The sequence below is a fragment of the Engraulis encrasicolus genome, chromosome 13 (genome assembly GCF_034702125.1).
Source record: "Engraulis encrasicolus isolate BLACKSEA-1 chromosome 13, IST_EnEncr_1.0, whole genome shotgun sequence".
In the NCBI taxonomy this organism is placed as follows: domain Eukaryota; kingdom Metazoa; phylum Chordata; class Actinopteri; order Clupeiformes; family Engraulidae; genus Engraulis; species Engraulis encrasicolus.
The window spans coordinates 30,100,508-30,126,255 of record NC_085869.1 but is presented as its reverse complement, the minus strand read 5'-3'; the positions used below and the strand labels follow the sequence as shown (position 1 = coordinate 30,126,255).

The window sequence follows — 25,748 nt, the reverse complement described above, 5'->3', positions numbered from 1 at the left end:
AGTGAATATGTTTCATGTGCAGCTACATCCTAAATGGTTTGGTTCCACTACCAAGTGGCCTGAGCTACCTTGATGAGGTTGGCGCCTCCCTTCTCGCAGCCGATGTAGTACTTCTTCTCGGCCGTCTGGAAGGCCAGCAGCTCCTTGGTGACACCCAGGTGGCCCTCCAGGATGGTCTCCTCTACCCCCGTCTCCCCGCTCCGCTTCACCTCATCCTAGAGAGCACGGGAGGCACACAGCAACGCATCAGGAATGCAGCATGATTCAACAAAAGCTATACCTTCACTAGATGCTGTACCTACACCTTGCAGAACACGGCAGGTAGACAACACCTGAGCAAATGCAACATTCAGCAGTTAACATTTTATAAAACAAGAGAACTATAGAGACAAGTCTCTTCATTACATGTTTGACAGGGAAGACACTATCTTGTAACATTACATTGGATAGATCGATATCGAATTGGATCAAATCGAAGTGAATTGTGACCTCTTGGATCGGAATAATATTGATCAAGGAAATCTGGACCGATTCCCAGCCCTTGTGTCCATGCTTGGTTGTCTTGGTCCCACATTAATAAAGTGTTTCAGGGGTTCTAACAAAGTACAGGTGTGCACATTCCAACCTTTTTAAATGTATTCTCCTATTCGTTGGAATTTGGAGTGTGAAGAGGTCTACCATTTCTTTCATTTATGTGCTTCGGGGGTTGCCTACCCTGATTCTCTTGAGCCAGTCGATCTCGTTGTTGAGCAGCACCTCTGCGTTGGGGAGGTTGATGTTACTGTTGTATGCGTAGTTGAGCAAGTGCCTTAGAAGAGTGAAGTAATCTCCAGCGTGCTTTGCACGCTCCTTTGCAGTGCTCTGAGGAAGACAAGACACAAAGGGGAGGTTCAAACACAGGCAACACACATACACATATAGTACATGCACACTCTGGTGGCATTTCTGACATGCATGTTCAACCCAGGGGGACACCCATGAGAATGTATGTGTGTGTGTGTGATCCTACTTGTGTGTGTGGTTCTCATTCCTGGAGCAGTGAAGAGGAGGTCGATGCTGTGTGCTATGTCCACTTCTAAGAGCTAAGAGAGGGTGTGTGTGTGTGTGTGTGTGTGTGGGGGGGGGGGGACCTCAGGGAGAGAAAGAGAGAGATACTCACTCCTAAAACAGTGAAGAGGAGGGTGATGAAGAAGAGGAGGGGACGGTGGCCCATGCAGCACCTGGTGGCCATGAGAAAGAACTGCTCCTGGGCCATCTGACGCACAGACCTGAGGGGACCACACAACACGCCACATTTAAATAAAGACATACATATAATATAACAATTAACAAGCAAGTAAACAAAAACACACAATCAAAGAATATTAAGGCATTACAGCTTCTCTGCTAAACTTAAGAGGCTGGATCATATAAAGCCTAACAAGAAACTGTGCTGAACTTTAAAGAAACTTTGCCGTCATGTGTGGCATTTCCTTTGGTGAAGAGTTACAGTGTGCAACGTCGAGTATACTTACTTGCTCTAGCTTGCCAACAAACAAGCAAGCAAACTAAAGATGTGCACACAAAATATTAAGTCATAGCACAGAACAGCAAAGCTTGCTTAGCTAAGACCTAAAGGCTTCATAAAATCAGGCCTAGATCTGAATAATAAAACGTTACTGTCAGGCGGATTATTTCAAAGCAGAAGGGACATGAAGAGCAGCCTACGCTAAAAAAGAATGCAAAGTGTGCGCTTTATGGTGCGTGTCTTTGACTGTAGGGTACTTTTCTGTTCCCTTCTCCTTTCAACATGAATACAGTGCGAGTGGGTGCTATATGGAGTGTGTGTGTGTGTGTGCTACTGACTTGCTCTGGCAGTGCAGCAGCAGGTCGATGATGAAGGTCTGCCAGGCCTTCTCCTTGCTGAGGGCGTCAAGGGCGGTGGGCGTCAGGGCGAAGCACAGGGTCATGACCTCCAGCGCCTCGCAGCACACCTGCTCATCCTCCGCATCCGGCTCATTACCTGCGTTCGTCTGCAGACCCAGGGAACAAACAGGCACACCGCTTAGTATGTTTTCCTTACCTCTCAATGGTATGACGGAAAACATTGATGGCCGCAGGGCAAGACCAGCAATATTTATATGCTTCAACTCAAAAGCTGTATTTATAAAAATGTTACATCTGCCCCATCTACGAGTACATTCTGACTGTGCCCTACTGACGTTAAAAAAACCCTGTCCGTCACACTGTCATTACTCAGTCCTCTGGTGAAGTAAAGCGTTCTAAGTTTGTATGTGAGAGCACCATATTTGGGGACAAGAACACATACAAACAGAAACAGAAAAGCACCTTCTCGTAGATTTTGCTGATCTCCTCATTGGAGCTGAAGACCAGCTGCACAGTGCCGCAGCCCGAGGCCCAGACGATCTTCTGTATGGCCCGAATCACACAGATGTCTGGGAAGTACTTTGAGGCCTGGAAGAAGTTCTGTTGCAAGCCGAGGAAAAAAACACCATTGACGGAATGAGTTGTAAATTAAAAAAAAAAAAGAAAAAGAAAAAAGAATAGCTAATCCAATAAAACGCACACAGACATCAAAAAGGTCACGGTCATCTTGTTCAATTCAATTCAGAATTTAATATCTCTCAAACACCAGGCACTGAAGAGGGAATAAGAGGATTAGATAACTTGACTGGATCTCACCATCTCTACACAGTAGTAGACTCATCTGCCAAAAGCATTTGAAACTAGCGGGCACCATGAGAAAGACACATCCTGACAGACTGACATGCTAAGTGGCAGACTGACAGAGAGAGACAGACAGACAGACAGAGAAAAAAAGAGAGAGAGGACGACACAGACAGATGGAGAATGTAAGAAAATAGAGGGGATGAGAGGACACACAGATAGACAGACAAGAGAGAGAGAGAGAGAGAGAGAGAAAGAGAAAGAGAAAGAGAAAGAGAGAGAGAGAGAGAGAGAGAGAGAGAGAGAGAGAGAGAGAGAGAGAGAGAGAGAGAGACTGACAGACACTGTAACATACACATAAAGAGTGAAAGTTACAACAGACATACATCCTGACAGAAAAAAAGACAGGCAGACATTCTCAAAGATACAGACGGACAGATGGACAGACAGACAGACAGACAGACGGACACATAGAAGTACGGAGGGGAAGAGTAGAGACCAGACTGACCTCGTCTGAGATCTGCTGCGCGAGGCGGATGGCCACGTTGCGCAGCATGCACTCTGCCGAGGGGTTGGGGATGTTCTGCAGCGCATTCTGCAGCACCAGCGCCTGGTCATGGGTGGCCTGGTTGATCTGAGGAGAAAGAGGGTGGAGGAAAAACACACAAGACACGTTCAGTATGACGACTTAACCACGATGCCACAAACGGGCCTAGTGCATGAATACAGAGGGCCTAACGCCACGGACACATGGAGACGAAACGGGCAAAGTGAAGAGAGGCAAAATTCAGTGTTCAATTTCACTTCACTTGGCAAATTTGTGTGTATGTGTCCCTGGTGTCAGTCGTCTTTAGAGCCTACTTCAGAAGAACTGACTTCAGAATAACTAAATAATCAAAAACGCTCATACTCAACCCCCCCCTCCCCCACGCCACACTGCCCAATTGTTCATGGCAACAGGCATCGGTCAAGGGGGTGGAAAGACAAATATTCGGGCAAAAGGGCGTTGTGGTGGAATCCTCCATCCTCGCCGACAAGCCTCACACTCCACAGAACACCCACAGTGACCCTACAGCTTCACAGCAGCAGCAGTTCAGTAGACAAAGAGCCAAGTGTGAGACGAGACTGCAGGAGGAGGATTTGTAGGACTGCAAGAGAGCTATTGCGCAGACATTTTTTTTTACTTTTTCAGTGTCTGTAAGAGGAAAGTGGAGGGAGGAAGCAAGAAGGCATTTTTTTGGCAGAGGGATTCTACTGTGAGAAATATGCACATCATACACACACACACAAACGCACACACGCGCACACGCGCACACACACACACACACTAAAACCTAAGCGTCTGAATCAAATCACGTAAAATGAAACTCTTCCCTGACCCCCCAAAAATGAAGGGGAAGGTTTTTAACTTCTGTGGGTTTAATGTTCTGAGGCCTTGTGAGACACAATGAGTGATACTGCTCAGTCTGGCGGGGAGAGTGAGTGAGCATGCCATCTTGCTATGCTTTGCTGAGGACACCCAACACCCCTCCTGACATTTGGCCAAGCCAAGAAGCGAGAAAAGAAGGTGTGTGTACGTATGTGTGTGTGCGTGTGTGTGCGTGAGTGCGTGTGTGTGCGTTTACGCGTGAACATGGTGTGTGTGCGTTTGTGTGTTGTGCGTGCACACACATATGGGAGTGCGTTTTTAAGAGTGACTGTGTGTGCATGTATTTGGGAAGAGAAGGGTGCAGAGGAAGGAGGGGGGGAGGGGAGGTTGTGGTCGCTCCAGAGGAAGGCGGGGGCTAGTTTGGGGTCTGCTCAGGACCCTCCTGGTGTGATTGATGGGCCTTGCAGAAGCGTCCTGGAGGGGGGTGATGGGGAAAGGTCAGACGCTGGGACAGAAATAAGATTTCCTTCTGCTCTGTACGGTGTGCGTCAGTATGCGTGCCTGTGTGTGTGTGTGTGTGTGTGTGTGTGTGTGTGTGTGTGTGTGTGTGTGTGTGTGTGTGCGGGCGCGTACTGTGCGTGTGCTGGACTGACCTTAAGGCCGCTCCTATTTCACTGCTATGTGAACTGTAACTCATCTTTCATTTTTCTTTTTCCTCCAAAAGAACTGAGCATCTTGCGCTCCGGAAGTGTGGAGTTACACAGGCACGGAGATTGCCTGAGATTGCCTGCTGTATGCAGTGAGGGATGGGCTTCGCACGGCTCAATTTGTCTGCCTCACGCACACCCTCATTCTCTCTGCTCTCTCCCTTACACACACACGCGCGCACACACACACACACACACACACACACACACACACACACACACACACACACACACACACACACACAAGTATGACGGCCAAAATCCCCTGAAGCAGCCGAGCAGCTCATTGCTATTCAGGTAACCAATCCCCCTCCAGAGTAAGCACAGGTGGTAACACACTCACACTGCAGCAGAAATGATGGGAGTAAGATGGAGGGAGAGGAGGGGAAGTGAGGAGAGGAGAGGAGAGGGAGAGGGAGAGGGAGAGGGAGAGGGAGAGGGGGAGGAGGAGGAGAGGAGAGGAGAGGAGAGGAGAGGAGAGGAAGAGGGGAGGAGAGGAGAGGAGAGGAGAGGAGAGGAGAGGAGAGGAGGTGAAGCAAGAGAGGAAAAGGGGAGGACTAAAGAGGGGAGAGGTCGTGAAACAGAGAGATGAAGTTGAAAGGAAAATAAGGAGAGGAGGGAGTAAAAGATCTATGACAACAGCTCTGACAACTCACGTGTTCTTCATTGAAAATGTCAATGTCCATTATTACAGGGTGTCAATTTATAATACTGCTTTCAGAGATGGCACCAAATCACTAACTTGCAAGTCATAAGCAAGTCTCAAGTATTTCCAATGAAGTCAGAGTCAATTCACAAGATAAGACACATTTGACCAAGTCAAGTCCAAGTCCTACCAAAGCCAGTCAAGTCCAAGTCTCATTGTTTACCAAGTCCGTTACGCATGTCTTCTACGCACAATATTACTTTTGGTCATTAATTCATTACCTCGCCACACTGCTATGCATGTCCCCCTTTGCCAGTCACGTTATTAACAAAAAAATATAAGGCCTATTGCTACTGGTTAAGGGCAAATCACTTATCAATTTCCCATATAATATTTGCAAATACAAATACAGAAAGGAGTATATTTAGACTTGACATGTCATTGTAAGTCATAGCATGCTAGCCTGTAAAGTCCAAGTCAAGTCTGAGTCAAGTCACAAGTCATTCCTAATAATTGCCAAGTCAAGTCTCAAGTCATCAATTTGCGACTCAAGTCTGACTCAAGTTCAGAAGAAAGAAGAGAGGTATTTATAGAACAGGGCTAGTTTAAGAAGGATGGAGGAGGAGAGGATGAGTGAAGGCGTTGCTTACCGGCGAGACGGGCATGCTGCCCTCCACCACGGGCTGACAGGCCTCGGCCACCGCCTTCACGTGCCCGAAGCCCACGGCAGTCAGCAGGAGCTTGGCGATCTTCAGGGCGTTGAGGTAGGCGCCGCGCCGCGTCTCCATGTCGGCATTGGGCAGGAAGTTGTTGCGTGTCAGCATGCTGAGCACCAGCGGTAGCCCACCGCTCTTCAGGAAGTTGTACTGGAAGTCGCTGGCGTCCTCGCCCAGCGTGTGGCTGGCCGGCATCAGCAGCGCGTACACCACCTGAGGAAGGGCAGCGCGGTTAAGCTACGTTCACACACGTCGCTGCTAGTTACTAGCTTCTCGCTCGCTCGCCTACTCGTCTCTCTCTCATGGAACGTTCGATAAATGTTCCCACGGCTTTAACTGCCAATGCACAGGCGAGAAGTACCGAACTCTGCATTCCAATTGGTTACTCGCTTACTCTCCTCGCTCGAAGTTAAAATATTTTCAACTTGGGATCTGCCCACATCGCTTGTACACTACTCGTCTACTTGCCTCCTCGTCTCGCTGGAACACATACACATTCTATTGACTTAATTCGCTGAGCGAATAACTAGCAGCGACGCGTGTGAACGAGGCAGAATGTGGATTAAGAACTAATAACAAGTTAACAACAGCAACCACTACTACACCTGCAAAACAGTGCCTGAACAGAGACTGGGTGTGTAATTATGAATTATACCACAGCAGAGTGGAATTTCCCATTGTGCTGCGTTCTGTGGAATATTAATTAATTTCCTACAGACGCACACCTATGAAGTAGTCATGTAAGTAGTCCCCGTTTTCTGACCGAATCAAGGACATTGGGGTTACCACCTCAGCATGCATTATTTTTCTGCTAATGAACGCAGTGTCACTTATCCCTCCGTAACAAGTACCATCACTGCAGCTACGTCAGTTTATTATAATACATTCAAGTCTGATCAATAAAGGTCAAAACTTTGAGGTGTGGTTGTTGTCTGGTATTCTCAACTCAAGGAGTGAAGGCAGGGAGCGCCACATCCAAGAGGTTGTATTCAGTTTTGCTCATGAAAATACACATGGCAAGTACAATGCATACTTCCAATAACTGCTCAGAGCAGTAAATAAATTCATTTGGGCACCTTTCTGGACCAATTATCTGAAACAGTGCTCTCTGACACACAAAAATGGTCAGAGACAGAATGGCTCCAGGAGAGGCCCAATAGTGTGTGTGAAATGTTGTGAGCCTGCCGGAAAAGAGCAGAGGAAATTGAGCAGTAGCGCTGTGTGTGTGTGTGTGTGTGTGTGTGTGTGTGTGTGTGTGTGTGTGTGTGTGTGTGTGTGTGTGTGTGTGTGTGTGTGTGTGTGTGTGTGTGTGTGTGTGTGTGTGTGTGTGTGTGTGTGTGTGTGTGTGTTGGCTGCTGAGGCGTGGAGTCAGACAGGTACCTCGATCAAGTAGAGCACTTGAGAAGGCGACGGGCCAAAGAAGCGAGAGTCGAGAGTGGGGCTAAGGCTGTTCTCTCCCAGCTTGGCATGATCCAGGCAGATCGCTCGCAGGTTCTCCATTGTAGTGTTATCTACACGAGAGAGAGAGTTCAGAGAGAGAGAGAGAGAGAGAGAGTTCAGAGAGAGAGAGAGAGAGAGAGAGAGAGAGAGAGAGAGAGAGAGAGGGAGGGGGAGAGGGAGAGAGAGAGAGAGAGAGAGAGAGGAGAGGCACATTCAATAACTCAGCAAAATGATATCAGTAATGCAGACAGCATTGTAATCTCCAGTGTAATGGCTGCCTATTATGGCCTATTCAAATATGCGGCACTGATTGTCTTTCATTTCATGTGGCCCCAGTTTTCGCCCCTCTCGTCTCCCATCTTTACCATACTCTCCTCCCCCTGCCCACCCCTACAACACTGTTCTTTCTAATCTGTCTATTTTCTCCATACCCTCATACCCATACCCTACTTCATTACACATTAATGGACAAATTACTTTGCTGCTTGTGTGTGCGAGAGGTGGGGCAGTCGGCATGAGCAAGAGGGACATAGTGTGTGTGTGTGTGTGTGTGTGTGTGTGTGTGTGTGTGTGTGTGTGTGTGTGTGTGTGTGTGTGTGTGTGTGTGTGTGTGTGTGTGTGTGTGTGTGTGGTGGCTGGTGAAGATGGTGGTGTGTGGTGGTCACCTGGGGGCATGAGCTTCATGAGGACGCGAGCTCCATCTCGCAGGAGCGGCATGTTGAGGTTGCAGCCCAGATCAGCCACCTGCCACAGGAAGGAGATGTAGCGCAGGTGCAGCGACATGATCTGGAGAACAGAGGGGGGGGAGAGAGAAAGGTAGAGAGTCAGACTCGCCAGCAATAAGAAAAAAGCAGGTACAAAAACTTTTTGTTATGCTTTCTTGGGCTTTCCCCGTACAAACAAGTCGCTGTGCAGTGTAAACAACTTAAGCAAACAAAAAGGATAGGATAGGAGATATAAGGAGGAAAACAGTGTGTGCGAGAACGTGTGAGAGAGAGGGAGCAGGGGTGGGGTGGGGGGCAGACAGACAAACAGAGAAAAACTCCAGGAAACATCACCAGAACCCGGCAACTGAGAAAGAGCAAACGCAAAGAGGCCGAGTTCACCACAGCACTCTGCCAGTCAGTGTGAGAAGACGGAGGAGTAAACAGTGTTGAGCAGAAGGCACAGGGCCTGGGTGTAATGCTAACTGCTATAACTGTTAAAACTGTGACTGGAGCGAAAGACAGATGGTCCTTTGCTCAGCTCACGCAACAGCAACACCAGAGCCCAGGCCTCGCAGACCATATAGCTGGCTACTTCAGAAACCTGTGGTAGGCACTGCCTTGTTAAAGTAGCTCCCACTTGGCGGCCTGATCTGTAGCTTCTATGTAGAAAGCCAGTCGAAATAAGCAGAAATCGGATGTACTACAGCACAGTCATTTATATAACTGAGGGCCGCCCTTGATGGCACTAATGACCAATAGCCGTACATACAACCAATGGCCGTACATACAGCTGTCAAAATCCTGCATACTTCTAGTATAGCGAAGTACTCATCTTTTCGGATCAGCAAGACTTTGAAAATGAATGGAGGAGAGGGACTGTTCAGTTGCTTCTTGTGAAACAAAATGACGCTTTTAAATCCAATTTTCGCACCGGTTATTTTGACAATGCGCAGGCACAGTACTTCAGTGGAGCACGACCATCCAGTGCCTAAAGCTCAACGATAGTGTTGGAGGAAAAATGGGAAGAGACAAATAGATGGAGAGAGCGAGTGTGTGAGTGTGTGACAGACAGTGGCCATTTCTCAATGTTCTAGTAAGCACACTTGGAAGTGTGTCAGCCTAATTAGTCACGCCCAGTGATTGGATACTCTGCAGAGTTCACCAAAGAGTATCCAATCACTGGGCGTGACTAATTAGGCTGACACACTTCCAAGTGCGCTTACTATGTAGAACATTGAGAAATGGCCGCAGAGATAGAGAGCTAGAGATAGAGAGACAGAGATAGACCAAAACAAGTGCATGTCCACCCCAGTGGGTTTTGGTAGGACGACAGCTGCTAACGGCATCAGTGTCAGATAAGCAGACAGGCCAGGAAGAGGAAGGACTGGAGAAAGAAGGGGAAGACAGAGGAAACACTGAGGGAGGAAGAAGAAAGGGGACGGGGGCTGAGGAGGAGAGTGAGTAGCAGATTTGGGCTGAGGGGGTGGCCCATAAGAGGGGATGGAGATGGGATGTTATGCTCTAATAGGCTGGACGGAGAGTGTGCCTGTCCTCCTCAGGGGTGTGTGTGTGTGTGTGTGTGTGTGTGTGTCTGTGTGTGTGTGTCTGTGTGTGTGTGTCTGTGTGTGTGTGTCTGTGTGTGTGTGTCTGTGTGTGTGTGTCTGTGTGTGTGTGTCTGTGTGTGTGTGTCTGTGTGTGTGTCTCTGTGTGTGTGTGTGTGTGTGTCTGTGTGTGTGTGTGTCTGTGTCTGTGTCTGTGTGTGTGTCTGTGTGTGTGTCTGTGTGTGTGTGTGTGTGTGTGTGTCTGTGTCTGTGTCTGTGTCTGTGTCTGTGTCTGTGTCTGTGTCTGTGTCTGTGTCTGTGTCTGTGTCTGTGTCTGTGTCTGTGTGTGTGTGTCTGTGTGTCTGTGTGTCCTCACCACTCCAGGTAGGCAGCTCTCCACCTCCGGGTTGGGCCCGTCGCTGTAGTGGTTGCCGTGGTTGCCAGGGGAGCCGGTGGAGGAGTCGGACGAGCTGTCGGGGCTGGACGGCATGTTGGCACTCACCTGCGTCAGCTTGGCCGTGATCAGCTGTTGACACACGCACATATGCACAAACACACACACACAGATTAGCTACGGTGAGTTGATACTTTTCCAGGTAATGCAGCACACAGCAAAGACACAACACTAGGAAGACATTATGCATTTAGCACATCCTTTCCCATATACAGTGCCGCCAGTTAGTATTGGCACCCTTGAAGTTTAAGCACATTATGGGACATATCTCCAGACAACAAATAATAAGGTCAACCATGATTCTTCCATAGATAGCTTGCGGTTGATACTAGGGATGTTAACCGGTAACCGGTTAACCGTTAGTCGACCTGATAAACGATAACCGGTTAAATTTTCTGCCACCAGTTAACCGGTAATAATAATTACAATAATAATTTCCTCCCAAAAAACCCCCAAAAACTATAATTTTGAGGTTTTGGTACGATAATTCAGCATTTTCCATCTGGCGACACTGCCTGGACATGACAGGTCCTGTCTGAGCAGCAAAAAGAAAGGCTTATGTGAAAAATCAAATGTAAAAAATTCATTGCTGTGCCTATCAGGCACGCGAACGTTATATCATTTAAGATTGTCGGTTAACTGGTTAACCACCGGTTAATGAGTCTCATATTTTAACATTTTCGCCATCCCTAGTTGATACTACCGGTAAATGTAAAAATTATCAACAGCATTAAATACTGAACTACGAGAGGGAAAAAATTGAAGAAGGTAAAGCTCCTGGAATCACTGGTATTGGCACCCTTTACTGGATACCATTGTGGAAACCTAATTTGACTCAAATATGGTATATAACAAATGGGAATCACCTTTGACACATTGCTTTTGTCCATAGGACATGAATTAGGTAAGGAATTTTTAGATTTGTGTTTTAAATAGCCACCTGTTGCATCTTGTGCGTCTTTGCCAAATGTGAAGACAGAGGAGCTGCCTCAGGTCACCAGAAATACTATTATTTGCAAAAACAAGACCTCCAAATAATAAAAGGTCATCTCAAAAGACTGTGGTATACCATTTCCAACACTGTGTTGTGTTCAGAAATCTGCCAAACACGGAGCTGTAAAGAACATCCTTGGATGTGGGGGTTAGGCAAGAAATTATGATAGAAGTCTGTGAAAGTCGGTGCAAATAATGACAAAACATAGAGTCTAACATCTACAGACCTGAAGGTCAACTTTGAACTGTTTTGGGTAGTTTTTTTCAATGAGCACCACAAATTAAAAACACTACTCAAAGTATTGGTTTTTGGTTGGAGGCAAAGGCAGACCACATTGCTTCATGAAAGTCATAAAAGGGAACACTTTAAGTCTGTATAAGAGAATACAGGGAAAGCTTTAAGGTCAGATGAAGCAATGGTACAGCTTTTCAGTGATGCACACAAACATCATGTTTGCATATTCTGCAAGAAAGTCTTTAAGGAAAACGACACCCTACCAAAAATCAAGCATGCTGTCAGATCCATAATATTATGTCACCCCATTGATACATTAGGTATTGGAGGATTTGACCAGATCACAGGTATCATGACAGGCATCACAGGTATCATCATTTACAGGAAAATGTGTAACCATGTGCAAGAACACTTGGTTTGAGGTGAAGATCATGTTCACTCCAGCAAGACAAAAACCCAAAGCACACATCCAAATGGGCACATCAAAATGCTACCAGAGAAGTGCAAGAAGCTTGTAGACGAATACCAAAACCTTTGGAGGCTGCTATTGCTGTCTAATGGTGTAAAACCAACCCGTTAAGGAGGCCCTTTTTCATGTTTTTGCTTGAAATTACAAAATGCATTTGGGAAAAAAATATGTTGCTATTCTAAATATCTTTGGGCCTTCAATTAAAAGATCCTGTTGGTGAAAGTTGTTTATAATTCCATTATTTCTGGATATATTGCACATTTTGTAAATAAAATTAAGGGGTGCCAATACTAACTGGCGGCGCTGTAGCTAGGAAAGGAGGAAGACTGGACGCGTACAAACTCTCAAAAGCAAACTGCTTTCCAACCAGCGGCACAATCAGCATAGTGCATGCGGCTAAAAAATACTATATATTTCGGATTATACATGGTATTGGAATAGAAGTCGTATTGTTGACAAAAACTTGCATAAAGTAAGACATAGTCTGAATAATACGGGTACATCAAAAACTCTGGGGACACATACAAGTGAATTTGGCCAAGCGAAGCGAACTTCGCCATTCATTCCCATGAAGGAAGCATAGGAGGGGCGAAGCAAAGGTAAAATATTCGGCCAAGTTTAAAATGTAATATATATAACCAATATGGGAGGGCACTGGGCCTCAGGGCACATGCCCTGCTTGCCCCCCCAATAGCTCCTCCTCTTCTCTCACCGTCTTGTCCTTGAGGTTGAGCTGGCCAATGAGCTTGCGGTCATCGTTGGGGTCCACCATCTCGCCGCCGATGTACAGCTCGATCTTGGTGTGCGTGCTGTTGGCCTTGATGCGGTTGAGGATGGAGCGCCGCACCGAGCCGATGGTGTCGTTGGTGTGCGACCAGATGTCCAGGTCGTCCACCTGCCGACCCTGGTTGGGGAAGCGCACGATCAGCGTGATGTGCTTGCCCCGAAACGCCCTGGAGAGGGGGAGAGGGGGAGAGAGAACACGAGGAGGGTTAGTGGATGATGATGCAGAGAGGATGATGTTTGATGCAGAAACTCAAAGTTCAAATATCTGCTGGATCTTAAAAATGTGTGACAGTATACTATATCAAGCTTTAGGCTTTTTTTGGAACTCACACAAAGGGAGGCACACAGTCGGACAAGAGTTAGCATTATTGGAGGATGGTTGATGTTTAGAAGTGCTCAAAATATTTGCTGGATCTTTAACATTTGTGATAGTGTATTAAATCAAGCTTAAACCTTTTTATTTTTTTAACTCACACAACTGCAAACATTTTTGCCGTCTTTGTTAGTCTCACGTGTATTCATGGGGTATGTACTCAAAATGATTATCTTGCATGTGGCTCCGTATCCAAGTGTAAGTGGATAGTGTATACATGATAGAGAATGGCTTGAAGGGTTTCTCTGTATGGTTGCTTGCTTATAAACTCCCGGGCATCGGCGTGTGTGCGTGTGTGCGTGTGTGTATCCACCTGGACATGGGCAGGATGGTGCGCTCCTCATGGTAGTCGCTGTCACACTCGGTGATGTACTCCCTCAGTACGGTCAGCACCCGCACCATGCGAATGGCCTCCTGCCGCGCACAGTTGATGCTGTCCTTGTCCCCGTCCAGCACACACAGGGTGTCGTACGACGCCTTCAGACGGTCAAAGCACGACTGGATGAAATCCTCATGGATCTCAACCTGCAGGGGGGTGGAAGGGAAATGCATCAAAGAAAAGTATTAGACATTGAAGCAATTCAATTCGATTCACATACATGAACAGGCTGCCGTGGACTAATAGTTAGGCAGGAGGTCTTAAGATCAGAGGGTTGCAGGTTTGAATGCTACCCTTACCTTTCCATATACCTCACGACATGGCTGAGGTGCCCTTGAGCAAGGCATGTAACACCACATTGCTCCAGGGACTGTACCCAATACCCTGTAAATCTTTGTCATTTTTGATAAAAATAAAATAAAATAAAAAATAATGTAATGTAATGAAGGCAAAAGCAGAGGCAGAAAAACAGGAAGTGATGCTCTTGTGAATGTAGACATTCCTCAATGGGTCTGCTGTTGACATACTTCTGTCAATGGCCTCCGTTACATGGGACATTTTATTTCGAATTAACATTTAATTCCTAATAAAACTTAATTCCGCTTTGAAAACATCATGTAAATACTTCAAATCAAGTCTATTCAGAATTCAATGAAGGCGCAATGTACACGCAAAGGAAAAAAAAACCATTCCGAACTATTCATTCGGAATCAAAACCACCATGTAAACAATATCCGATATGGCACAGACAGAACTGAAGGGAGCCGCCACACTCACCTGATTGACTTGCAGTTTTGGTCCGAGGTTGGTGTAGATCTCTTTGAGCAGATCTATCGCACGGCTGGCGATGTCATCACTTCCCTGAATCACAACCTGGAGAGAGGGGGGGAGAGAAGACGAGAAATGAGCAAAAATGACGAGAGGAGGACAGCGAGAGGAAATGGAAAAAAAACAAAAAACCTAAGAGTTAGGCTGAGAGGCACCACGTGTAGAGTTGGAACTCAGACAGTGTTGATAGTTGAGCTGTGACTCAGCAACACACGAGAGGGAGAGAATGTGTAAGAAATAGAAAAAGATGCAGAGGGAGGGGAGAGCAACAGAGGAGGAGAGAGAGATAGGCAAAGGGCGAGAGAGAAAGGGCGAGAGAGAGATAGACAGAGGGCGAGAGAGAGAGAGAGAGAGAGAGAGAGAGAGAGGGGGGGGGGGCAGACAGGATGAGAGAAAGAGAGAGCGAGAGAGAGGGAGAGGGAGAGGACAAGAGTGACAAAGACACAAACAGAGAGTATCTCCCGACAGACTAAACTTAGCACGGGCCAGTTTACTGCTCAGCACTTTTGAGTCGGCTACAACAGAGCAACTAAGCCTCGTCTACCCAGGAGAGTAAATTGTATAAAGCCAAGGCAACATGGGCCAGCACTGCCCTTGTGAATCCATGTCTGCTACAAACAAAACGAGCTCAGAGCTGACCAGATTAGCTCATTTGGAGAAGAAAGGTAGACCTAGTTTTTATAGGAGGGGGAGGAGAACATGAAAAGCTGCATTCATGTGCAGGAGAGAAGCCCCCCACACACACAGACAGGATGAGAGAGAGAGAGAGAGAGAGAGAGAGAGAGAGAGAGAGAGAGAGAGAGAGAGAGAAAATGAGAGCGAGAAAGAACTAGAGAGAGAGGGGAATAAAAAAGGCACCTCCATTTTGGCCCCGATATGCTTTTGTATCTCTCCTAAGCTCATTACGTCAGTGTCACATAATTGACTGCAGGCGCAAAAAGGAGCTAATTAGAATTCGTATGAAGCTCAAACAGCCCTACGCCATCACACACACACACACACACACACACACACACACACACACACACACACACACACACACACACACACACACACACACACACACACACACACACACACACACACACACACACACACACTCCCTCTTGCCGCGCCATTACATAAAGCGCGATTGATCACGCTATTCGACAAGTCTGCACCGTGTGAAGAACAACACAGGAGAGGCGGGTGTCACCAACGCCACCTTAATGGCCTGCTATTGCAGCAGTGCGTTTTCTAATTAACAATTACTGGCTCGCATATGATAAACGATGAGACCATGTTGACAAATGGCTTTGGCGGATGAAACACGTGTGACGCACAGACCATTATCTGTGTGTTGATCAGCTGTGTGTGTGTGTGTGTGTGTGTGTGTGTGTGTGTGTGTGTGTGTGTGTGTGTGTGTGTGTGTGTGTGTGTGTGTGTGTGTGTGTGTGTGTGTGTGTGTATTCTGAAATCACCATCGCTCTCTTGACAAAGCACAGAAGGATTCGGAAGAACCACATTCCGCGCTATACCAAATGCTGCAATCAAATATGAGCTCCTCATTAGCTGTTCTCAGCAGTGGAGAGGCCTCATCATTGGATGCGTGTGCAGCAGCTGGAACCTGGCCTATATGAAATGATATTCCATTTTCTGACTAAGCTCTGTTCATGTCCCCGAAAACGCCTGAGCACATCAGATTAATGCATTGCTCTCTTTCTCGCGTGTAGACATACAGACAGACACACCTATTTATCAAAACAAAATATTGCACACACAATCAATGAATGAGATATGAATACTGAATTTACAGAGGAGGTCACAAGTTTACATACCCAAGTAGAATATTTCGTTTTGAAGCCATTTTTCAGCCACTATTAACACTACATTCGGAGAACAGTTGAAAGTTACACCATCCCTTCTGTGAAACCACTGATGTTATAGGAACATTTTGGTCCATCCATACTAATAGAAAGATGAACGTATTAACTTGTAAATACTGGAAACTTGACACTCCTAAGCCTTGAAGCTACACATGGGTTATTGTTTGGACATGCCAAGAGGACAATAATCCAAAATATAGAGCCAAGTCAACCAGTCATTAGCTTCAGAAACAAATAAAATGAAGGTTGCCGAGTGACCATCCCACTCTCCTGACCTCAACATCATTGAGCCACTCAGGGGAAACCTCAAACGTGAGGTTCCAGCAAGACACCCAAAGATATTATAAGAAACAACCACTCTGCCAGGAAGAATGGGCCATTTTGCCATCTCAGAAAATTAAGAGCCTTATCCACAACTAAGTTACCACAAATGATTCCAAGCGGTCATTGATGTTAAAGGGGGAAGCATACAGCATCAGAATCTGGGGTAAACTTTTGATCAGGGTTAATTGGGTAGATTGTGTTGTGATTATGATTTTGAAAGAGTAAACACAGGGGTTTGCTAATAAATGTCTTCAGCCAGTCACTAGCAATGAGTGAAAAAAAGTTTTGTGTAATCATTCACATTCTATGAGAAATCGGAAACAAAGCATATATTCTGCCAGGTATGTAAACATATGACCACCACTGGTAGGACCCACAATATCTGAAAACTGGTCCACAGCCACAAGCCTAATAATAATCACACCAAGTGCTTGCATGATCAAAAAAAAAAGACAAGAAAAGAAAAAAGACATCACACGTGGCTGAATGAACCAGCTTGAGGCTTTTTCCTCCCATGAGATAAATGTGACTGAAGTAGCCCATTCATCGAAATTTGTGGAACAGAGTGAAAGAGTGGCTGCTTTTCTATCTGACGCTTTTATAAACAATGACATGTCTAGCACCACCGACCACTTCCTGACATCTTCACCTGACATCTTCACAAGACCACAGTCAAGCCATGCTAACCAGTACAACAGGAGTGTCAAACAAAATAGTAGAGTAGAATTTTAAGACACGGGGGCCGGATGTGGCCTGCAAGATGGTTCAATTCAGTCCCAGGCTATAAGAAATATGTATCCAAGTATGTTAAAATAAGAAATAAATCTCTAAGTTGCTGCAGGTGTCTGAAATTTCAGGCGCCAGTTCCATTACTTGAAAACAAATAAGCATTTCTTGTTCCACATTCACAGTCAATGTTCCTGTACTTGCCGTCATCCATCTCAAAATGATTGACTGGCAACGTGATTCCGATATAAGGCTGAAAGATATTAAGATATCAAGATATGAGAGATATTTCGCAATTACATAATGGTCCGGCCTTCTTGAAATCAGATTGGCTGCATGTGGCCCCTACACCGAAATTAGTTTGACACACCTGCAGTAGACAGTTTGCGACTAAAGCTTCCTGGAGCGGTAGGCGAACATACAATAATTCCTTCCTTCTACATATATTCAAGACGCTTTAATTGGCAGCAGGAGCAGACCATTACTTGTAATCTCTCAGTTGAAGTACTTGTTAGAAAGTCATATCCCTATGCTCGGTATTAAAATCATTTTCTGCAGTGTAATCCCCTTCACCAAGCCTGTGTTTCCCCGAAGCACAGATTATGGAAAGTGCCGCAGGCAGGCAGGCAGGCAGCACCTGACTTTCCCCCCCAGTCCAGACGAGACGAGTCAGGTTTAAGCATGGTGACTCAGGACCTGCCTGTGTGACCAGGACTCAACCCAGTGGCCGGCTAATCTGCTGTGAATGGAACTGCAAAAACAGGGAGGGTGAATATGGGTCAAGTACGGAAGCACTCGTCTGACCTCTGGCTCTTTGTGATGAGAGTTCTGCAAGCATCTGACACACAGCTGAGCTTTGGCAGTCAGACTGAGATCACCATCAGAGTTTGTGATGCTGCAGAAACGATCAAACAAACGTGTGCAGTGCAAAAAATTCAAATGCATTGTGGTAAGAAATGTCCTGTTTATTGTAGTGTGGAGTAGGGTTGCACGGTATACCGGTATAATAAAAGTGTCCCGGTGCTAAGGCATTTAAAACGGTACTATAGTGCATTTGAAAAGTACCGCTATGCAACAATGTGGCAAACAGCAACAGCTGCTGCTTATAAACACTCCAAACTGAATACCGGTTAGCGTTAGCTTAGCACTTTTATTTGTAACTTTAACTTACAGTTGGAATAGTATCATGCTGTACTGTATGCAGAATTTGCATAAGTGACATTATTTTTGATTGCTTTGTGAATCCATCCTGTAAAATTGCCTCTAAAGTTGGCTGTAGCAAGTTAGCTAAACATGTTAGGTTACGACACAACCACACAGAGGGAGACAGAGGCTGTATCTCTGAAGTGCTGGGGAACAGCAAGTAGTGGCTGTAATATTGAGTTGGGGTTTTAGTTAAAATCTACCAGCAGTGAAAACAAGCAAATGTTTGAGAGATAATTCACTGCACATTCACTAACAATCCATATCACATTTGAATTAAAAGTAACTTACTATGATGTGATGTGTGTCCAAATAAATATCCACTCATGTTCTTGTATTTTGTGTCATTTTAACAAAATGATTTGGATGGGATCATTAAAAATGCTGCTGTTTCAGTGCAGAGTAGACTATTATGACAGTGTTATATTGAGAGTGGCGTGATTTGTACCGGGAGCTGGAAAAATATTGCATTACAGGATAAAGATTTTTTTTTTTTTTTTTTAGTACCGAAAAGTAACGAAATACATGTTGATACCGATACCGGTACCAAAATATGGTATTGTGACAACACTAGTGTGGAGCTGTTTGCCCTTTTCTTACATTCAAAAATAAATAAATAAAAATTACCAATTAAAAAAATAAAAATAAATAAATATCATGTGTGCATGTGCGCTGCATCAATCGGCTCGAATTTGGTCGTTTCTGCCCCATCATGGACACAGCGGTGAGTCAGCTTAGAATCAAACATAAAGCACAGATAACTTTAAGCACAGATTGAGTGTGTACAGTTTCAGCCTGAGATCGTCATCATCATCATCATCCCTTTACTGGCCGGAGTCATAAACTTTAAGCCCACTGTGCAGCCGTAAGTGCTTCTCAATGCTGACGCAAGCGGCAAACGCTGACTCGTGTAAGCCTGTCAATTTGTTTTGCTCTTATTTCCTGTAATTCAATGAAAACACACGCACACGCGTCTATTCTACACCACTGGCAGGAAAAGCTCAATTCTTTGCGTTGCGTACAGTCCCGGCAATGAAAGTCCCGGCCAAAGTTCTCACACGATATTGCCTAAAACAGTAAATTCAAGCCACACTACAGAGCCCAGCTATGATCTTTCCGCACTGACCATAACAAAAGCAATTACTCGTCAAAGTTCTCACTCACACAATCCTTGTTTAATCAGGCCTGTCTGGCTTACATAATCCTCCCCAACATGCTCCCAGTGGCTTACAGCCATTTAAAACAAGTCAACAACCATGTGGCAACAGAGAAGCACAACACATTAACTAAAGGCTAATCTTTCCCTGGGCATCCCAGAACACAGGGCTAGAGAATTAAAGGAGTCTGCAGTCACGCTTCATCTGCACTCTAAAGCCAACAGAGCCTTCCACATCTGCTCGACTATAACGCAATAAAAACATTTTGTACAGCGAGATTAAGACAATGTAGGTCACTCAACAAAAAAAAGGCAGCTAAAGGCGGCTGGTAAATGGGTCAGAGCGCCTCTCTCTCTCTCTGCCCATACTGTGAATCAGTATCAGTATTTATGGGGCTGGGAAGTCAGTTGGTCACCATGGTTACGTGACTGTAAAATACAGAATCACCCCCCTTGTGGTGCTTGCCCTCCCCGTGTGCAAGCTGGACACTGGTCAAAGGCACCCAGCTAGAGGACCAGGTCTGCCTGATATGAGATCACGATAAGGTCCGTATGGGAGTTAAATAATATTGCTCCTTGCACTTTCATTTCACCAGCGTTGTGGTTAAACCCCTACTTCTCCATGCACTTAGATCACCATAATCAGCCAAGTCACTTTTCACTTTCGCTTTGACTGGTTTAAAGCTACAGGCCACAGGTTTTATAACATTAACTAAATGTTCCTGAAAAAAAAATGACTAGTGAAGTGAAAGCGAAAGGCCATTGGGAAACTCCAACTCCCATTGTCATTGTGACACAGCACTCCACAGCACACAAGTGAACACTGCACACAACGAAATTGCATTTATGCCTCACCCGTGCAAGGGGGCAGCCCTCAGTGGCGCCCCATGGGGAGCAGTGCGGTGGGACGGTACCATGCTCAGAGTACCTCAGTCATGGAGGAGGATGGGGGAGAGCACTGGTTGATTACTCCCCCCACCAACCTGGCGGGTCGGGAGTCGAACCGGCAACCTCTGGGATGCAAGTCTGACGCCCTAACCGCTCACCCATGACTGCCCTAGGATGACTAGGGTTTTATTTGTACCATTGAGATGTGTAAATGTTTGTGCATGTGAGGGCATAAACAAGCATGTTTGATTGTGTAGAATGAGTCAGCATATGTAAGGACCGTGCATGAGTTTGTGTGTGAGCGTCTTTGTCAGTGAGTGAACTCGTCAGGCAACTTGTGTGCATGTGTGAGTCAACATAATTGTTTGTGTACGTAGGCGTATGTATCGATCAATACTCAAGTGTTTGTCCAACAATGACGAGATGGTGCGCAAACATAGTCCAAGAAAGCATGTGTTTGCATGTGTGGCTCAGCATATGTTTAGGTTTGGAGTGTCAGGACAAACGACGGAGCTTTGATTTGCTAAAGACAAAGAGTGCACCAAAGTCGTTCTTGTATGATGTCCTGCAGTCTGCCACCATATTAGACTCCTTTGGGCAACTATTCAGGGTTAATAAGACCAGGCCCTACCTAAACAAATGGGGACTAACCAGTGCACTCTCTGATGACTTGCCGGCCATGGAAACCATGTGGCTAGGCCCTACCGTGGCTTAATGGTAGGGCACTCGTCTACTACTTGGCCGACCCGGGTTCGATTCCCGGTCCTTCCCAGTCTCTCTTCCCCAACTTGCTTCCTGTCTCTACTTCACTGTCTGTCATATAAAACACCAATAAAAGCTTGTAAAGCCCCCCAAAAAATACTTGAAGAAAAAAAAAACGTAGCTAAATTCAGAAGGAGCTCCTTCATCGATCACCCCTTACATATGTACCCTTCCAGACTGATGAGCTCCAGGGCATCTACAGTATTTCGGATGAATAAGACCAGGCTCTGACTGCACAAAGCAGCCCCTTTCTCAGTCACTCTCCACACACACACCCTCCAGAGGTAGTCCAGGACATTTATATCAGTTTAATAAGACCAGGCTCTACCTTTTCAAACCAGCTCCTTACTCACATACCCTTTCAGAGGTAGTGCAGTCCAGTCCAGTGTGTGTGTGTGTGTGTGTGTGTGTGTGTGTGTGTGTGTGTGTGTGTGTGTGTGTGTGTGTGTGTGTGTGTGTGTGTGTGTGTACGTACCCTCCAGAGGTAGTCCAGGCCGATAAGCTCCAGATCGTCCATCATGTAGGCGCGGCGCTTGGCCACCAGCTTGCCCTCGCGGCAGTTGACGGCCTTGAAGAAGCGCTCAAAGCACTTCATGCCGTTCTCGGTTAGCAGCGAGGGGTCCAGCTGCAGCACGTTGTTCTCGAAAAAGTCCTTGTTGATGTCCGGGTCAAGGTCGGGCTCGTCGCCCATCAGCTTGGAGTACCACTTGAAGCAGGCCTCGCGGTCGCAGAGGAACACCGCATTCTCTGCCAGGCACTTCCAGATCTGCTTGGCCTGCGGTGCGCACAGCCACAGCTGACCGTCCTTCAGCAGGAACCTGCGGAGGAGACAGGGAGAGGAGGAAGACAGTGAGTGAGTGACTGTTCGTGTGTTTTCAGATGAATTACTAAAATCATACATAATAGCTCTACACTGCCCAACACCTGTACAATCATTGTGTCAGCTGGTTGGCATTAAATGGTGATGTGGACAGATGAGGGGTCAGCCAGTGGCCACATGGGACAGACTTTGTGGGACATGGGACACTTTTTAAAACTTTTTCTTTTTTTAAAGGAGGAGCAGAAAAATTCTGGTTGAAGCGTCCTTTTTTTATCCTGTCATTTGGTTGTCCTGCTCCCAAGTCAGACATTTTTGGATGTGCAGGCTTTGACCTACTCCTTCGCATGGGACGACTGACACACACATGCACTAAAATCCACAGCTGACAGAGTGGGAGGAAGGGAAGGAGGGAGTATTGCAGAAGAATGGGTCAGAGGGTAGACAGGGAGACAGAGAGACAGCACAAGCAAAGGAGCACAGAAAACAGAGCAAAACAAATGAGTAGGATAAACGTAGAAACAAGGGCACAAAGTCATACACGACAAGAGACAAGACAGAACAGACAGAACAACAAATATGAAGGCAACAAATAAGCTTATTTTAGAATGTCTCTCTAAGGATATAGCCAGAGCCAACAAATTTAGCAACAGTAAGGAAAATACTTTTGTCTGTTGACCAATAAAAAAATGCACGTGTTGACAAACAAGTGACAGTTGAGTAAATAAAGACATAACATTAAAATAATAGACTAAATGAAGGGTTCAGATGCAAAACCCCCTAAGTGCCATTTCAGAAAATAATCTTAATTTATTTTTGTTTAATACAAAGCCATAAAAATTGCATATTTTTTTATTTTATTTATGTAATATAACTATTTATATGTATTATCAAGTACATGAATGTAAACCAAACCAACAACGCGGTTCTCTAAAAACATAGAAGTGCAGGACTTCAGAAATGGAGTTAGGGGGTTTTGCATCTGAACTCTTCATATAGGCAACATAAGCCCTGTACCGAGGCACTGGTGTATGAGGGACATGCAAACTCTATGAACTAAGCTGGGCGGGTGAGTTAGAGAGAGAGAGTGATAGAATGAGAGAGACACAGTGTGTTGGCGTGCTGGTTTTAGACGTAGCCGGTACCTCAAGAAATTGAGCCTCTCCTGGACTTCCTGCACGTGGCTGTATCGGCTTCCTGGCCTCACCGTTTGCGGGTCAAAGTCGGCGTGCTCGGCTGCAAAGGCAAAAAACAACAGCAAATCAGGTGATGCGTTGGTTTTCAGCAAGTGCACGCTCTGGTGTAGGTTGTTGCAAACGAACTAGTTTCAGACAGCAGAGAGCGCCAGACTGAGGGAAGCTGGGGGTGTGGGAGAATCTAACGCCTTTCTAACAGACCACATTGTTCATGCAGTCTTCTCAAGATTTCTGTTGTTTTTCTTTTTCTGTACTAAATGTGTAGTTCATGAGAGCCTTACTGTGTAGGATGGTGGCCAGAGTAAGTATTGCAACAATGCGTCTCATTTACACTGTGCTTCCCATTGGCAAATTTGATCTTTTCATGTATTGAATATTTACTAAAATGAACCAATACATACTTAAAACCTACGTTTCTGATTAAGTAGAGGCATGCACACCTCAGGACAAAAAAATGCATAAATGATAGCACAAGTAGACACAGGGATTAAAGTAAAAAAAAATCCTGAGCCTGAACTTTTTGGTGCGTCCACGCGACCCTATACGATACACGGTGAAACGAGAATTTCATTGCTTTTTAAGCTTAGTATTTACACTTATGTTTATCTTATTTATCTTATTCTGATGTGGGTGCCATGTCAGGGTCAAAATGATGAATGACTTGAATGACTTTTGCAACTCGAATAGGGCCTACCAAGGAGACCAAAAGGGTGTCAATAGCGCTAATCATTATTACATAATTACATACTTATTATGCATAATAGTTACATGGGCTGTTTCATCACAAAAGCATGATAAAAGTATGTGTAGAAGAATATGACCCACAAAGATTGAAATACCATGACATGTTAGATATATAATAGAGGTAAAAGCATAAGCTTTGGTTAGGCCTAAGAGTTTAATCCTTCCGCTGCCTTAAAAGAAAAGAAAATGCAAATGCCTGGACATGGCTGAAAGGTAATGCAAAATACCTTTAGTTTTAACGAATTACAAATGCAAATCAACTTAATTAATTAATGTCATTTTGGTGGCTACTATGGACTAGATGTTGTCTGTGTCTGTAGATAGATGGGTTCTAGGTTTTTCAGCTGTACAGTCAGTCTGAATAGAGCCTTGGATAGAGCTAGCTCTAGGTCAGAATGTGTGGTGCCTGCCTTGTAAATATTTTGGCTACTCTCAGAAAAAAGACTGCCTTGCTTCATCATCAAGCTCAAGTTGTTCTGTCCATCACCACGGTTACGTGGCGCTATTCCGACATGTCGCTATTCCGACATTGATGTCTATTGTCGGAATACCGGCGCGAGTTATGCAATTTCTTTGGTTTGTGCTACGTTGCTCAGCTTTTACTAAGTTTAGGGAGAGTGCATACAGTTACCCTAACCCTGACCCTAACCCTAACCCTAACCTTACGGTATGTCGGCTGTCGGAATAGCGGTATGTCGGAATAGCGGTATGTCGGAATAGCGATTGCCCCCCCAGTCACACAGAGCTGTGTTATTGTTAGCCTTCAATCAATGACTAGAATTCCACTGAAAACTAAAAGCCATCAACAAGCCATTATGTGACATATTTAACGATCTCACAATCATCATGAAAACGGCACCTTGAGATGTGAATGTAGACTAAAAACGTGCCAATGACAGGAATTAAACACCCAACAACCAAACCTGTATGATACTGCAGCTAGTGGGATGAAACTTGCTGCTGTCTGCATGCAGACTGCCATCTTGCTAGGCGCTATTTGAGTCACTTTTAAGTTGAACACAGCGCCAATGTCAATACTTTTGCATTGTTTTTTCCATCGGAGATAATATCAGTTAATATGTAGGTGGTGTTTATAAGTACCGGTAACCCGACTCCTCTTAGTTAAAATATTAGCATAAAAGTTCGGTAGTTAGCGCGCTAACAAAACTCAACATGAGTGTGGCATCTGCAACATGCTGAAGTGAAACTAAGCTGTTTTGTTAAATTCTAACGAATAACAAATTATTCTCTTACTATTAGCATTCTCACAAGTAGTTGTAGATTGAAGCACATCTTCCTACAACCTCTTCCAACAACCCCAGAAAGTAATCTGGTGATTGATTCATGAATCACGGTAATAGATATCCAGCCATTATTTTGAATGGAACTACCGGTAGCATAATGCACAGGCAGTGGTTGACATTAGGGGATGAGACACACAGAAACGGTCCGCTCGCCCGCTCCACACTCCGGGAGATGCTGTGACAGCTCTGTGTTAAGTTCTAAGTTGGGTTCAGAATTATGAAAACACAGAGGGATCGAACGTCTGTAGAAAAAACAGATCCTTGTGTGTTGTTGACAGCTAATTATTAGCACTGAGCGAAGCTCCATCAACACTGTATGCTTATCGACATTCTGAAGGCTATGTCCAAACACACAATGTCCAGTTTCATTTATGTTTTTGACGACAATGGCATCACCAATCCATAGCATGCAGTTTAGTTATCTTTACACATATTTCTGCTCATAGAGCAGTA

General features: G+C 45.4%; 1 protein-coding gene across 17 annotated transcripts in view; it reads right to left on the bottom strand.

Annotated features, from left to right (window-relative positions):
* Positions 1-25,748, bottom strand: part of usp9 (ubiquitin specific peptidase 9) — a 76,208-nt gene that overhangs the window by 20,342 nt on the left and 30,118 nt on the right. For all 17 annotated transcript variants that reach the window (XM_063213631.1, XM_063213645.1, XM_063213628.1 and 14 more), the window contains 15 exons: positions 23,197-23,287; positions 21,710-22,052; positions 14,260-14,355; positions 13,417-13,628; positions 12,657-12,897; positions 10,170-10,319; positions 8,211-8,331; positions 7,486-7,616; positions 6,040-6,318; positions 3,176-3,301; positions 2,329-2,466; positions 1,846-2,012; positions 1,160-1,268; positions 715-861; positions 69-215 (listed from right to left, as the gene is read on the bottom strand). In XM_063213631.1, coding sequence (XP_063069701.1) covers positions 69-215; positions 715-861; positions 1,160-1,268; positions 1,846-2,012; positions 2,329-2,466; positions 3,176-3,301; positions 6,040-6,318; positions 7,486-7,616; positions 8,211-8,331; positions 10,170-10,319; positions 12,657-12,897; positions 13,417-13,628; positions 14,260-14,355; positions 21,710-22,052; positions 23,197-23,287 — 2,498 coding nt within the window. The remainder of the gene's footprint in view (positions 1-68; positions 216-714; positions 862-1,159; positions 1,269-1,845; positions 2,013-2,328; positions 2,467-3,175; positions 3,302-6,039; positions 6,319-7,485; positions 7,617-8,210; positions 8,332-10,169; positions 10,320-12,656; positions 12,898-13,416; positions 13,629-14,259; positions 14,356-21,709; positions 22,053-23,196; positions 23,288-25,748) is intronic.